The 17,388-nt window shown below is 40.6% G+C and overlaps 1 protein-coding gene across 6 annotated transcripts in view; it reads right to left on the reverse strand.

Annotated features, from left to right (window-relative positions):
- BRD1 (bromodomain containing 1) overlaps nt 1-17,388 on the reverse strand; it is a 145,352-nt gene that overhangs the window by 48,320 nt on the left and 79,644 nt on the right. The window contains exon 9 of one of the 6 annotated variants that reach the window (XM_082254449.1): nt 6,459-6,673. The exons of the other annotated variants lie outside the window; for them this stretch is intronic. Coding sequence (XP_082110575.1) covers nt 6,597-6,673 — 77 coding nt within the window. The 3' untranslated portion in view covers nt 6,459-6,596. Of the gene's footprint in view, nt 1-6,458; nt 6,674-17,388 lie in introns of those variants that run through there. 6 annotated transcript variants of the gene reach the window in all.

The raw sequence follows: 17,388 nt of genomic DNA on the forward strand, positions 1-17,388 counted from the left end.
GTTAGGCGGGGGTCGCTTTCTTGCGCCCTGTCCCTGACAAGCCACTTCCACCCGGGACACAAAAGTTTCCATAATAGCTGACAAAGATTCAATTGTCAATGGGGTGCTGGAGGATCCCGCAGACCCCTCGAGGGGATCCGGAGGAGATACATGAGTGGCAGGGTCCATGTTAATACAGGACACTTTTGCCAGCAAAACAAAAAAAAACTTTTTCTTTTTTTTTTTTTTTTTTTTGTGTGTCTCCCCCTAGCGCAATAGCGCCCCTCAGAGTACCTGCTTCTCGATCCCAGAGAGAGAGGGACCCCCAAGGCTCACCAACCGATGCAGTGCAGTTTCCAACAAACTGCAGCCAGCGTCTGTTTTACACAGACTGGAAGGAGCTGTTTGCTTTTTCCCGGGCAGAAGGCGTGGCTCCGCCCCCTGTGTACGCCTTCCGGCGTTCCCAGCCCTCCACGAGGAAGCTGGGCTCACAAAACATGGCCGCCCCCATAGAAGAGACATAAGACTCCAAAAACATGGCGGCCGGCGTGACCTGAGGACATATATGCATTCGGTCTACGGCAAAATGGCGGCGGACCGCCGATATCGTCTTCCCAGCACATCCACCTGCACTCTGCTGAGAGGTGACATATGGATCTACAGAGATACACTGCACATAAGGTAGGATTATACCTCCTATGTCTGCTGTAATGTTACAGTCTGCTGGGTAGAGTGTTAGCTCTTGAACCAAGTCCACTTCCCACAAACACATGCTGTATTACAAGGGGGACTTGTAAGTATCAGATATATACTGACCATATATGGAGGGGTCCATAATATATACTGCCTCATAAATGAGGAAAAAAGGGAACGTTTACTCACCATACCGAACCGACAGGCACCCTCTCTTCACAATACCCTCTCCACCGGGGTGGGGGTTTGTGGACGCCTCGACTCTCTGGTCCTGGCGTCCAAGCGAGCTTTTAACTCGCAAAGTCAGTCCCTTTACTGGGACTCCGTCGCGGCCGACTCAGCGCACTGGTCTGCACGCGCTTTTAGGCAGAAACCGGGGTGACCACTGGATCTCAACATCCAGCCCGTCGCCCGGCCCCGCATACTTACTTGAATATGTCGCGGCCGACCAAGCGCAATGCCATGGTCTGCACGCGCTCGTAGGCCGGCTGGGGTGACCACAAGTGTCGCCCAGTCCGGCATTTTTGCTTGAAGATCTCACAGGAAAAAAAAAAAAAAAAACACTGGAGAAAACTACCTAAAAAATGTCTTTTTCTTAAAGAAAAAAAGTCTTGCCAGGACCAAAAGATCCCAGCAAGGAACTTAGGTCCTTACTCCTGACTAGACAGAAAAAAACTGATTCCCTGTAGCAGAGAGAGGGAGGATATACCCTCAGGGACTGCCCCCTAGGGTGGAGCCAGAACGTTTTGTCATTCTGCCTAGTCCTACTCCTGCGGAGACAACATAACCCAGCTCTTGAGAATCAAGAAGACTACGTCTGTCAATGAGCGATAGAGAAATGTATATGTTTTGGTGTTCCAAGTAATTTTCCAGCAAAAAATATTGATTTTAACTTGTAAGCAACAAATGTCAGAAAAAGGCTTAGGCTCCAAGTGGTTAATTCCTTTTATTCGCTCTGTTTTAGGTCCCTGTTCAGTAGTGTTTTTTTTAATATTTATAATGCTTAATACCTTCTTTGAAAAACCCTGCTGTCCTGTCATGTTACCTCCCTCTGCTTCCCCTCCTGAGTGAGTACAGTGGTAGGGGAGAAGATTTCCCTCTGATGAAAGCAAGCTAGCAGAGGGAGGTCACATGTCTACACAGCAGGGCCCTGCAAAGAAGGTACTTAACATTATAATTTTAGGAACACACACCCACTGTACTGAACACAGACCTAAAACGGGGGGAATCAAATACATGCATTTTTACATTACAAGCACTGGAGCAGCTGCAGGGAATAGATATACACAGGCATGAGGATAATAGAGGGGAAGGGAGGTGATTAGCTCTCACAAAGACTACAGAACTGACAGGGAGAGAGGAAGTAGGAGTTGCAGAGACACTGAGGAGATAGCTGGAAGGCAGAGGCACGTACACTGACCACGCTAACAGAGATTAGCAGCCATGAAAAATGTGGTCAGTTTACAGAGTGATAAGACAGGAACAAACAGGATCAGCCAGGTATTGTAGAACACAAAAAGGGACATTTAAACATTTGATATGGCAAAAGCACTGCTATATTTTGTGCCTTAAAAAAGAGACGGGAGTTTTTTTTTGGGTTACAACCACTTAAATTCTTTTGAGCATCATTTCACTGGAGGTACTGTTAATTGCTTTTAAGAGAATGTTGAGGAGATGCTTGGTGGTGATTAAGAGCCTGAGCACATCTGGGTGAGTATAGAAAGCTTTCACAGCCCAGTTAAAAGGGCAGGGCGCTTTTATATACACGATTGAGTCGAGCAGCTAGTTTAATTGGTGGTGGATTATACGATAAATTACTCTTGAACCATCATCATTGAAAACTGCTTTTGGACACCGGGTAACTTATGAGTATATCAACTGAACTATGGATTGGACATTTGTACATATATTTTATTCATATATACATATAAATGCACTTTACATTGTGGTATTTTTAGTTCGTACGATTTTTGATACACGTTAATGCATGTCATTTGTTTGAACACAAATTAATTTCATAGAATTTCACTATAAACCATTAGGCCATATTAAAGTTGGATTTGTACATTAAAAGATAAGTATGTGCTTGTGAAAAAATTTTTTTTTTTAAATTATACGGACCTAGATGATCGCACAGTTTTCCACCTTTAGTGCGCAGAGAGTCGTTGACTGTCAAAGCTGGGCTGTGGGGGGGTGGGGGGGGGGTGGGAGCGGCTTGCTCAGACTCTCAACAGCTTGCTGAGAGGCTGAGCCAGCTGCTAGTCCAGGCATGTGGGTGGATCCTAAATGTAAAGTCAGAGCACAGAGACACTTTAATGCACCAGAAATGTTTATTAGCGGCTTTAAACCAAAAGTTCTATTGATATTTTTTGAGACGTGTTACTGCCATCAATTTCAAAATTACTTTTTTTATAAAAATTATACATTTTCTCAGTTTAAACATTTGATATACTTTGTTGTTAATAAAATATGGGTTTACGAGATTTGCAAATCATTACATTATTTTCTATAGATTTTACACAGCGTCCCAACTTTTTTGGAATTGGGGTAACTTGTAATTGTAACTGGTAAGTTGCGTAGTTTAAAAGCAGCTTTTATCGAAATGGCCCATATGTGAAAAAAATTATACTAGAGAAAATACATAATTAAAGTTTATACACACGCCATCAAATTTTGTTCAGTGTATAAAAAGTCTACACACCCCTGTCCAAATGTCAGGTTTTGGTGTAAAAAAAAAAAAAAAAGACAAATTTCAGAACTTTTTCCACCTTTAATGTGACATATAAACTGTACAACTCAATTGAAAAAACAAATTGAAATCTTATGGTTATGGTTGCATAAGTGTGCACACCCTCATAACTGGGGATGTAGCTAAGCTCAGAATGAAGCAATCCCATTCAAACTCCTGTTAAATAGGAGTCAGCACACCCCTGCCATCATTTAAAGTGCCGCTGATTAACATTAAAAAAAAGTTTAGCTGTTCTAGTAGGTCTTTCCTGACCTTTTCTTTAGCATCCTACGGCAAAAGCCATGGTCCGCATTGGGCTTCCAAAGCATCAGAGGGATCTCATTGTTAAAAGGTATCAGTCAGGAGAATGGTACAAAAGAAATTTCCAGGGCATATATACCAGATATACAATGGAACACAGTGATGTTACCAAGAACTGGATGTCCCTCCAAAATTGATGAAGACGATAAGAAAACTGCTCAGGCTGCCAAGAGTACTACAGCAACATTAAAGGAGCTGCAGGAATATCTGGCATGTACTGGCTGCGTGGTACATGTGACAAGAATCTCCCGTATTCTTCATATTTCTGGGCTATGGGGTAAAGTGGCAAGACTGAAGCCTTTTCTTATGAAGAAAACATCCAAGCCAGGCTAAATTTTGCAAAAAACACATCTGAAGTCTCCCAAAAGCATGTGGGAAAATGGGTTATGGTCAGATGAAACCAAGGTTGACCTTTTTGCCCATAATTCCAAAAGATCTGTTTGGCGCAAAAACAACTGCACATCACCAAAAGAACACCATATCCACAGCGAAGCATGGTGGTGACAGCATCATGCGTTGGGGCTGTTTTTCTTCAGCTGGAACATGGGCCTTAGTCAAGGTAGAGGGAATTATGAACAGATCCAAATACCAGTCAATATTGGCACTGTTTTATATCCACTGTATGCTGGCCAACAGAAAGACTTTAAAAGAGAATACATTCATACTGGCCTAGGTGTATACAGCATCCGTCCCCCACTGGCTCTAGGACCAAGAACTGAGTGATCAAAGATAGCAGATTGCTCGGTTCCCAGTCTTTAGTGAGCAGAGTGCCAGCGACTCATTTACTGGCTTTCTGCTCTGCCCCCTAAGAGCAAGACTGTGGAGGGGGCAGAAGCAGCTGTCTCATTCTCCCAGCGGCACACAGGGGCTGAGCCAGCTGCCATAGGTGCCTGCTTACCAGCAGTACTGGGCCTCTTATCACAGGAGGCCAGTAGCGTTTTTTTTTTGGCTGCTTACCCCACAAGGGCCTTGTAGTGATATTCCAGCTGTATGATTGAAACTTTTTTTTTTTTATTTTATTTTCTTTATTTTCTTTTATTTTCATCTCAGCACTGACCACAGGAGGCCAGTAGCGCTGTTTACCCAGTCAGGGCTTTGTAGTGATACTCTGGCTGTATGATGCTGGAGTAGATCAGCAGTGCGGAGATTAAAATAAAATTAAAAAAAAAAAAAAGTATCACTACAAGGCCCTGGCAGGGAAAAAAAGCCAAAAAAAGCTACTGGCCTCATGTGATAAGAGGTCCAGTACTGCTGCATCCTTTTGTCATTGAGCCTTTCTACACAGAAGCCATTTTTGGATGCCTAGTTTCATCATACAGCCGGAATATCGTTAGGAATGTCACTACAAGGCCCTTGTGGGGTAAGCAGCCAAAAAAATGCTACTGGCCTCCTGTGATAAGAGGCCCAGTACTGCTGGTAAGCAGGCACCTATATAGTTTGTGGTGGTGGTTCTCCCGGTGGTCATCCATATTTGGTGGCGGATGGTGATGTATGTCACTCTAGATAGTGAATCACTCGGGACCTATTTAAATTGAGACCCTACTAATTGGGACTTCCCACAGTCTATGCTTCTATGTATATCTTATTAGTAGACGTGTATTTATTAGCGCAACTCTGTTTTATGGTAATCTATTTTGTAACGCTATCGCACAGTAGAGGCTGCAGCTTATAGAAACTAGTATTGGGGGTGTGTTTAACATAATTTTAGAGCAGTTATTTATTTTAAAAGTTCATATGTGTGAGAGAGTACCTTTTTATTGACATTAAACTCTACCCTAAGGTATTTCAACTAAAAAGATGTGTTAATGCAGACGTTTACTTTTGCATGTATTGTTCTAACACCAAAAGATGACCAAAAAAAAAAAAACGCATCTAAAAAAAAATCCAGTTGCCACAAACACTGATGCTTTTCTCTTGCAGAAGGATGCATTGGGTGTGTAATGGCATCTTTTTCAGTTTAGGATTCCATTGCTGAAACAGACACTTCTCTTAGTACTGGACATTATGTAGTTTTTAAACACTGGACATCTATAAACAGGTAGAAGCAGATGAATTTACAACTTAAAGGGCAGAAAAAAGTGAATGTCATTCTTTAAAACAGAAAAGACATTTACCGTTAAAGCTGGAGTGCAGGCAGTAACAAATAGGTTTTCTTTTATGAGGAAGTATTGTATAAAAAGGCAAATATAAAAAAAAAAAAATCTATTCTATAATGAATAGGTGTTTTATTTGTATTAGACTTTTTTTTCATGCACCCACATGCACAAAAAACTCAAGATATATGTTATAAATTTTTAAACTGTACATGTAGAAAAATAAAACTTTAAAATGCTACCACCTCTTGTCTTGAGGCTTTGTAGCAACCCAGCTATGGTATACTCCAAAATGTTTTTATGTCCCTCAAAATACACTAAACTATGTTATTCTATACAGTATATGTATTTTGAATCATTTACCATTCCAGTTTTGTGTCACAGAAGTATTCTCATTTGATGTTATATAAAAATAATGGCTAGGTGAAAGGATAACAGAAAGGAAAACTTGTTTAGTGCTTTCTTCTTCACGTTTGCATATTTCTAATATGTAAGGCAAGACTGAATAAAATGCCAACAGTGGAAGATTGTTTTCTGCAAATCTAGCGAGGTAGATGAATATTCAGGTAAAAGGTTATTCTTCAAATATTGCTCCAAGTGAAGCGGTTATGGAAATTATTCAGACAGCAAGACAATCTTCCGACCTCCCAGATTCATGTGTAACATTTTCAAGAGCAGTTTTAATTTTTATTGAAGAGAAATGTCTGTAGGGAGTTCTCTAACAATTCTTATTCCTGTTTCCAATCATATACTGGTCCTCCTAAAATAGACCATTGATGTTTTCACTTAAAGATGGTATCTGATATATTCCTCAAGTGCATAAACTGGCTTTTACTGGCAATGGGATCAGCTCTTTTTTCTGTTAAGGAAAAAATAAAAATAAAAAAAAACAAAAAAGCAAAACATGTTCTGTATTTCTCTTTAACAAGCAGCATTACTTCATAAATGCAAAGGTTCCCAACCTGTGGCTCATCAGCGACATACATCAGTTACTCCTTTTGGTAGTCACAGTACCTTCTATGAAGGTAAACAAACATCCAATATGTGAGATATATATACATACACACACACACACACATATATATTATATATATACATATATATATATATATATATATATATATACACATACACACATATTTTTATATATATATATATATATATATATATATATATATATATATATATATATACAGTGGGTACGGAAAGTATTCAGACCCCCCCTTAAATTTTTCACTCTTTGTTATATTGCAGCCATTTGCTAAAATCATTTAAGTTCATTCTTCTTCCTCATGAATGTACACATAGCACCCCATACTGACAGAAAAACACAGAATTGTTGACATTGTTGCAGATTTATTAAAAAAGAAAAACTGAAATATCACATGGTCCTAAGTATTCAGACCCTTTTCTCAGTATTTAGTAGAACCCCTCTTTTGATCTAATACAGCCAGGAGTCTTTTTGGGAAAGATGCAACAAGTCTTTCACACCTGGATTTGGGGATCCTCTGCCATTCCTCCTTGCAGATCCTCTCCAGTTCTGTCAGGTTGGATGGTAAACGTTGGTGGACAGCCATTTTTAGGTCTCTCCAGAGATGCTCAATTGGGTTTAAGTCAGGGCTCTGGCTGGGCCATTCAAGAACAGTCACGGAGTTGTTGTGAAGCCACTCCTTCGTTATTTTAGCTGTGTGCTTAGGGTCATTGTCTTGTTGAAAGGTAAACCTTCGGCCCAGTCTGAGGTCCAGAGCACTCTGGAGAAGGTTTTTGTCCAGGATATCCCTGTACTTGGCCGCATTCATCTTTCCCTCGATTGCAACCAGTCGTCCTGTCCCTGCAGCTGAAAAACACCCCCACAGCATGATGCTGCCACCACCATGCTTCACTGTTGGGACTGTATTGGACAGGTGATGAGCAGTGCCTGGTTTTCTCCACACATACCGCTTAGAATTAAGGCCAAAAAGTTCTATTTTGGTCTCATCAGACCAGAGAATCTTATTTCTCACCATCTTGGAGTCCTTCAGGTGTTTTTTTTAGCAAACTCCATGCGGGTTTTCATGTGTCTTACACTGAGGAGAGGCTTCCGTCGGGCCACTCTGCCATAAAGCCCCGACTGGTGGAGGGCTGCAGTGATGGTTGACTTTCTACAACTTTCTCCCATCTCCTGACTGCATCTCTGGAGCTCAGCCACAGTGATCTTTGGGTTCTTCTTTACCTCTCTCACCAAGGCTCTTCTCCCCCGATAGCTCAGTTTGGCCGGACGGCCAGCTCTAGGAAGGGTTCTGGTCATCCCAAACGTCTTCCATTTGAGGATTATGGAGGCCACTGTGCTCTTAGGAACCTTAAGTGCAGCAGAAATATTTTTGTAACCTTGGCCAGATCTGTGCCTTGCCACAATTCTGTCTCTGAGCTCTTCAGGCAGTTCCTTTGACCTCATGATTCTCATTTGCTCTGACATGCATTGTGATCTGGAAGGTCTTATATAGACAGGTGTGTGGCTTTCCTAATCAAGTCCAATCAGTATAATCAAACACAGCTGGACTCAAATGAAGGTGTAGAACCATCTCAAGGATGATCAGAAGAAATGGAAAGCACCTGAGTTAAATATATGAGTGTCACAGCAAAGGGTCTGAATACTTAGGACCATGTGATATTTCAGTTTTTCTTTTTTAATAAATCTGCAACAATGTCAACAATTCTGTGTTTTTCTGTCAGTATGGGGTGCTATGTGTACATTCATGAGGAAGAAGAATGAACTTAAATGATTTTAGCAAATGGCTGCAATATAACAAAGAGTGAAAAATGTAAGGGGGTCTGAATACTTTCCGTACCCACTATATATATATATATATATATATATATATATATATATATATATATATATATATATATATATATATATATATATATATATATATATATATATATATATATATATATACACATACATACACACACACACATACACATATGCACATACATATACATACACATACACATTATATATATATACATACATACATACACACTTTTATTGTGACTAGTATTAAAGTATGGCTTGTCATCTTTAAATCTGAACGCGACTCACAAGCCAAAGATATTGGGACCTCAGCTGCAATGCACAATTTAAGTTATTCAAGAAAGAAAAATAATGCACGACAGAAACTAATTTTTTTTTTCAGAACATGTATAAATAATTGGATAACTTAAAATAAATAACTAAAAAAAAAAATTCACACACACACTGGGGTAAACTTAATAAATCTGCAGAGTGAAAAATCTGGTGCAGATGTGCATGATAGCCAATCAGCGTCTAACTTCAGCTTGTCAATTAAGCTTTGACCAAAAAAAAAACCTGGAAGCCGATTGGTTTCTTTGCAGAGCTCCACCAGATTCTGCTCCCCAGTTTTAATAAATCAACCCCCATGTAAAAAAAAAAAAAAAAAAATTATATATAATTATAGACTTATTACACATATATCTAATTACAGATGTATAAAAAGAGGTGTTTGCAGCTACCAAATGACACCTATTTGTTGCTCACAGGAATTAAACTGGCCCTCTTAATTTCCATTTGAAAATGAAGACGAGTTACTAAATAAAAGAATGTTTGCACACCTCAGACACAGGCCTATTTAACAAGGCACTCCCAATAAACAATATAATAGTATCAAGTGCAATACTGAGCATCAGAGACAGCACCAGAGACTTTAAACTATTTCTTCTTTCTTGTAATTCTGAGCACAATGTAGCTGGCATCCTAACAGAGCAACGTGACAGAAAAGCACCCCATAATGCGCTATATGTTTGGGGGTTCTAAGTAATTTTCTAGCAAAAAATACTGATTTGTCAGAAAAAGGCTTAGTTTAACGAATAATCGTGCAGCTCTAGCTATATGGTGCAGACGTTTACAATAAAGATTAACGTATTCCTGCTATTGTAAAGTCCCTTGATGCCGTTCTTTTGGAATTAAGCCTTCACTTTTTTAGAGTGGCCAACAATGAATCCAAGTCTGGAAGAGTTTTATACCAAGTATCCAAGTCATATTCATGCCCTCTCTCTTCAGCAAATTTAACTGAACTAAGCATAACTAGGCTTTAAAAAAAATGGTTGTACATTCAAATAAAAGTTTACCTATGGTTCCACCAATCCTGCATTGTTAGCCCTACAGTAACAGGTTCTCAGCTGGCATTCCTGCTATTTTCTGAACTATTTTAGGCTAATAAAGCACAAGGAAAAACATGTCAATCCTATTCTGTAAAATTTAGTACAGAAATAAAAGTGCAAAAAAATGTCTCTACTTACGGCGGAGGTTGCATTATCGCTGTGGTTTGTAAGAGCCACCGCAGCAGCTGAATTATTGTGACGGGTACACATATGGCATAGAACATGCACACACATTAATAGAAAAATAAGCTCTGGTATCTATCCTTACCATACTTATTAAAAACATTTAGCAGTGCTTCATTACTGAATCACTGCAGTAATTTGCTATTCCTTATCTCCTGGTTTTCCAAACTGTATGGGTCCCTCACCTGTACATAAACATCCAATGAAAATTTTGATATAAAAACAGCTTTACTCCTTATTTATACAGTTCATTTTTGTGGTTATGCTCTGCAGAAGGAGATCAAAATTTACCATTAAAAGCATATGCAAAAGTATTACTTGTGGGTGAATTTCTGACAGCTTCAACTTCCAGAGCTTCTGCATCCATAGTCATCTCCTACACCGTCTGTGTCAGAGTATTCTCCATTTTATATCAGCCCCATAAACTGACACACACTTCTCAGAAAGATAAACATGGAAGAACACTACTTTAAGAATTTTGAATTCGAGGACTGCGGTAATGGAGACAGTCTTATTGCCCTTTCTTGGCCAGATGAAGTCTTATTACCTTATCCTGGCCAGGTGAATACTGTTGGGACATTAGTTTACAAAATCGTTTAGCACAAAATTAGCTTAGACTTGGTGCCATGCTGCTGTTCTCATACTAAACACTGCAGTACCTTGTTGAATGTGTTGTGTTGGTCAAAAATGCTCAAAATGCTACAAAGTTGATTTGGAGCAGAAGTCTGGACTGTGGATTTAACGTGCTGACCGAACAGGAACAGAATGATGACAGACTGTAAAAGGAACATAAGTCATAGGCACTTATCAAGAGTACAGACTCATTTAAATCAAAGATAAAACTAGACCAAAAAGTACTGGAGGAAACCCCCCTAAAGCATAAAATGGAGGTCTTAAAGAAGGGAGCTTAGTCTCAGCAGTGGAAGGAGACTCTTGCTTCAAGGAAGCTCGAGCAAGTAGGTCTTTGAAAACAGATCTAGCTGCAGTCCGGGCAGATATTGGGACAAGTACTTGGCCGAGTGGAGGAGACAGAGGGGAGACTAGATGTACATGATCGATTATTGGAGGAAATTAGTAAACAGATGAAGTCGTTGCAGAGAGCTAATAGATCCCTACTATTTAAATTAGAGGATCAGGAGAATCAAAGTCGAAGAAAAATGGGTGGATAAAAAGGCCTACGGGAGAAGCATGGGGAGAAAGATCTGATAATACGTGGTCTGTTTAATCCTCTGCTGGGCAAGGAGCCCCCACAATTTCTAAAAATTGACAGAGTGCATAGGGTGGGATGATACCGAAGCCAGGCCAGGGATGCCCCAAGAGATGCGATTGCGAGGTTCCATTATGTAGAGGAAAGGACGATAATCATGGAACAGGTCCGAAATTCGGCTGGGATTACTTTTGAAAGGAGTGAATCTACAGCTATATGCCGATCTTTTGGCTGAAATTTTGGCAAGAAGGAGACTCCTTAAGCCACTGACAGAACAAATGCTGGCTTCTAACAACTCATATCGCTGGTGTTTCCTGGCCTGCCTCAAAAGGAAAAAAAAGACGGCCGCACTGCAGTTTTGAGATTCCCAGAAGATCTAAAGAATTTTGTAGCAAGTTGAATCTATGACCATCCACCCCCTTCCAGGATGGGAAGAGATCCTAGATGCACCAATGAGGTTAAGGGAGGAACGGTGGTCTCGGGTAGAGGGAGGAAGGGGAGAGTAGGTAAATGACGGAGAGAAAGGAGGGAAGAAGAAAGAGGGAATACAATGACATTTGGTATTAGAGACTCATGCAGATCCTCCTCTTTGCCAAGCTCCTTCCTATTTTCTTTCTCCCCTTAGGCAGGACTCAGTGGGGAGGTTGGCATAGTGGAAGATGAGATAGGAAAATAAAAAACCATGTTGGCGGCAGGGGATTGGAGAGCTGGTCAGTCCAGTGAGTGAGAATGGGTCAAAGCGTCAGGATGGTTGCCCCCTGGGAAGGTATGGACAGGAGGTGGCACTTAGTTGTGCCTCACCAGATCCATACACTGAATAAGATCTGTAAAGTGTTCAGCCCTCTGAGGGGATAACCTCCTTGTGAAGGGTGATAGGGTTGGTTCCCTTTTTTATTCTCCCCTCTCCAGGACGTCTCTCCAGAAAAGGACATGACCGCTGCTCTTTTGGCTGCCCATAGCCCTGATAAATCTAGTGCCATATAAAGGTTAGAGGCTTAAATACCCCCAGCAAATGGCATCAGATAATTAAAGAACTGCATAAGGGGGCTGGATTTCGAGCCACTCACGGGGAGTGGCGATTGGATTTGATAGGGGACTGTTTACACTAAAGGAGCAGCTGGTAGATCCCAGGGGGAGGTTGTTCATCAACGGTAGACTATTTGACATGAAATGTACCTTAGCAAACATTTACTCCCCTAATAGAGAGCCAAATAAGTTCCTGAGGAAAATTTTGAAAGACAGATGATATTTAAAGGGAAGCTTATTCTAGTGGGACACTTTAATATGGGGTTGGACTAGCGTATAGATTCATCAACAGGTTTTTCCCCGTCTCCCACTACAAAGGCAGAACGAAATTAGGAGATTACTGGGGGAGTATCAGTTAATGGATACTTGGAGGATTAGACATCTGACATGATGAAACAATGGACTAGGCCCAAAAGGTATCCCAGAGAAGCAAGAGTCAATTGAGAAGAGAGGGGAACTAGTGGCACTTATGGAACAATAGACAAAAAGCGCATTTCATATAGTCATGAAAGAGAAATACCAATGGGGAAATAAATCTGGGAAATGGCTGGGAAAAGCAGTAAGGGAGAAAAAAAATGCATCCTATATCCCCAAAATTTAAAAATGAGAAATAGTGCACTCATCCCCAGAAATTGCTGGGATATTTCAATTCATACTATAGTCAGCTTTACAGTCCAGTCCATAAATATTGGGACATTGGCACTATTATAATCTTTTTGGCTCTATACGCCACCACAATGGATTTGAAATGAAACAAACAAGATGTGCTTTAACTGCAGACAATCTGCTTTAATTTGAGGGTATTTACATCCAAATCAGGTGAACGGTGTAGGAATTACAACAGTTTGTATATGTACCTCCCAATTTTTTAAGGGACCAAAAGTAATGGGACAGATTAACAATCAAACTTTCACTTTTTAATACTTGGTTGCAAATCCTTTGCAGTCAATTACAACCTGAAGTCTGGAACACAGATATCACTCTGGGTTTCATCCCTGGTGATGCTCTGCCAGGCCCCTACTGCAACGGTCTTCAGTTCCGGCTTGTTCTTGGGGCATTTTCCCTTCAGTTTTGTCTTCAGCAAGTGAAATGCATGCTCAATCACATTCAGGTCAGGTGATTGACTTGGCCATTGCATAACATTCCTCTTCTTTCCCTTAAACTTTTTGGTTGCTTTCGCAGTACGCTTCAGGTCATTGTCCATCCACACCGTGAAGCGCCGTCCAATGAGTTCTGAAGCATTTGGCTGAATATGAGCAGATAATATAGCCCCAAAACACTTCAGAATTCATCCTGCTGCTTTTGTCAGCAATCACATCATCAATAAATACAAGAGAACCAGTTCCATTGGCAGCCATACATGCCCACACCATGACACTACCACCACCATGCTTCACTGATGAGGTGGTATGCTTTGGATCATGAGCAGTTTCCTTTCCTTCTCCATACTCTCTCTTCCCATCACTCTGGTACAAGTTGATCCTGGGTCTCATCTGTCCATAGGATGCTGTGAAGGCTTTTTTAGATGTTGTTTGGCAAACTCTAATCCTGTTTTTGAGGTTTACCAATCATTTACATCTTGTGGTGAACCCTCTGTATTCACTGTGGTGAAGTCTTCTCTTGATTGTTGACTTTGACACACATACACCTACCTCCTGGAGAGTGTTCTTGATCTGGCCAACTGTTGTGAAAGGTATTTTCTTCACCAGTGAAAGAATTATTCGGTCATCCACCACAGTTGTCTTCCGGGTCTTTTGGTGTTGCTGAGCTCACCGGTGCGTTCTTTCTTTTTAAGGATGTTCCAAACAGTTAATTTGGCCACACCTAATGTTTGTTATCTCTCTGATGGGTTTTGTTTTGTTTTTTTAGCCTAATGATGACTTGCTTCACTGATAGTGACAGCTCTTTGGATCTCATATTGAGAGTTGACAGCAACAGATTCCAAATGCAAATAGCACACTTGAAATGAACTCTGGACCTTTTATCTGCTCCTTGTTAATGGGATAATGAGGGAATAACACACACCTGCCCATGGAACAGCTGAGCAGCCAATTGTCCCATTACTTTTGGTCCCTTAAAAGGTGGGAGGCACATATACAAACTGTTGAAATTCCTACACCTTTCACCTGATTTGGATGTAAATACCCTCAAATTAAAGCTGAAATCTGCAGTTCTGCACATCTTGTTTGTTTAATTTCAAATCCATTGTGGTGGTGTACAGAGCCAAAAAGATTAGAATTGTGTCGATGTCCCAATATTTATGGACCTGACTGTATAATGTTAGACAGAGAGAGGAAGGTAGGGAGAGAGGAAAGGAAGATATGGCCATGAGGAAATATCTGCGGGAGCTTGATCTCCCAAGGATACCCAGAGAGGAGTTAGAAGGTCTAGGAGGTCCCGATCACACACAGAGATGGGCAGGGCAATAAAGAATATGGCCCTGGGGAAGAGCCCGGGTCCCGATGGATACTGGATTCTGTATTATAAAAAGGTTCTAATCCCCAAATTATGCGAATAATTCAACACATTGGGAAAAGGGGAAATTTAGGGAGAGTAGTCATTGCTTGCTTATATAACCCTTTATCCTGAAGGGGGGGGGACCCTGTGCTATCGACAATTTAAATACAGATATAAAAAGGTTTGTTAAAATAGCAGAAAGATTAAAATCTTTATTGCCAAGATGGATCCATTATGATCAAGTCGGTTTCGTAACGGGTCGGGAGGGGCGAGACAACTGCCTTAAGTCACTACTCTTGATCCATGAAGTGAAAAAGAAGGGGGCCCCGGCTGTATTACTGTCAATAGATGCCGAAAAGGCCTTCAACAGGGTCGATTGAGCCTTCATGTTAGAAACTTTGAGGCATCTAGTTATTGGTGATAAGATGATACAATAGATCTCTGCCTTTTATTATCACCCAATGGCAAGAATAAGAGTGAATGGCAGTTTGTCCCCCTCCTTCGAACTATTCAATTGAACTAGGCAAGGGTGCCCCCTTTCCACAATGTGGTTTTTTTTTAGCCCTAGAACCTCTGTTGGCGGCAATTCGTAGAAATGCAGATATTAGAGAGGTGAGAGTAGGGAATAGGGAATATAAGGTGGCCACATAAGCGGATGATTTACTATGTGTTATCTCTAACCCTAGGCTAACTTTCCCGATAGTGCTGGAGGAACTGGGGAGATATGGGAAGTGGTCATTGTCAAACTTTAAAATTAATATAGCTAAATTGAAAATTTTGAATATTACAATATCAGAGAGATCAGTAGGCTATACAGCCTAAATTCCCCTTTGTATGGTGTAAAGAAGAATTGGGATACGTGGGAAATAAATCAACTACATCTTTAGCAACTTTGTATAAGGCCAATTATGTTCCAATGCTTAATAGGGTGAAGGAACAGTTGAACTCCCTGACTCAAACGCCTCTCATGGCTGGGCAGAATAAATGCATTAAAAACAAACAAACATTCTCCCCAAGATATATATATATATATATATATATATATATATATATATATATATATATATATATATATATATACACACACACACACACACACACACACACACATATACACCAAATGGTCCCCAATCACTCTTCCCCAGGCTTATTTCAAGAAATTGGGAGCAATGGTACAAAAATACATATGGGTACATAAACGTCCCAGAATTTTTTATGCAGTATTAGAAAAGGGTCAGGGCGGTAGCTGCGCCCGATTTAGAAAAAAAAACGAATCAGACAATTTCTATAGCGCAAATAGCAGATTGGACACAAAGGAAGTCAAGAGTTGGGTGGAGGATTGAGTGTTCACAAAACAGGGTAGATTTGGGATGAAGATGGTTTGGGTTCCACAGGCACATCGAGATGTGGCTAACAGCACGAGTTCACTGACTAGGAACACTTTAAGGATATGGGACAGTCTGTGCAGATCCTTTCATTGGGGATTATAATGCACCTTTGATTTTTACTAAGAGATAAATATTTTAAATTGGGGAAGGAGGATGATTTATATTTCGTTAGATGGGCAAACAACGAGGTGATACAGTTACAGGATGTAATGGTGGGAAATAGAATGTGCACGTTTTCTGAAATCACACAAAAATGGGGGAACATGGCACCTGATAAATGGAGATATGCACAATTACAGCACTTTGTACACTCCCTACGGCAGCCTTTGCGGGGGAAGGATAACATGAGACCAATGGAGAAATTGTTTTGTTCTTCTGCATGTATTAAGCATAGCATATCTAAAATATATAAGATTCTGCTAAGGGAAGTATAACCTATATACCCACCATATTTAGGAAAATGGGAGCAGGATTTAGGACCCCTCAGATGCGGAAAAGAGGAGGAAAGTTTTAAAACTAGCTTGTTACTCAGCGGTTGATGCAAGGACAACAGAGATGTGCTATGTCACTCCGCAGCGGGCGTGAAGGTTTGGTGCGGATATATCCCCAACTTGTTGGAGGGGGATGTAAAGCGCATCTGTGGTGGGAGTGCACAAAGATACAAGTTTATTGGGAGGGGATCATTAAGATAATTCACCAAATCACAGGAGACTATATCCAGGTGGAACCTTGGAGCGGTTTGTTTCACAGCATGGAGAAAAGGGTGATTGAATATTTTATTTATTTTCAGGTTCTTATATAGCGCTGTCAATTTACGCAGCGCTTTACATATACATTGCACATTCACATCAGTCGAATATAAGAATACGTTAGTGCCTCACTTATTGAATGTGGCCAAAAGCCTGATACCGATACTCTGGCGATCACCAGAAGTCCAGAGAATGAGAGATTAGGCTGTAAAAGGTGGAATGGGTGAGATCCATGGAAGAAATGATGTTTGTAGCAGAGGATTCCCTCAGGAAATATCTCGATATCTGGGGGGATTGAATGAAGTTCAAAAAATCGGAGGAATATATGAAGATGCTTGGTGTTTGGGATTGACAGACAGTTTAAGGAACAGAAATACCTAGGCCTGAGAGGACAGGGTCA

This window comes from Pelophylax lessonae (assembly GCF_965119305.1).
Source record: "Pelophylax lessonae genome assembly, chromosome: 4".
NCBI classification, from domain to species: domain Eukaryota; kingdom Metazoa; phylum Chordata; class Amphibia; order Anura; family Ranidae; genus Pelophylax; species Pelophylax lessonae.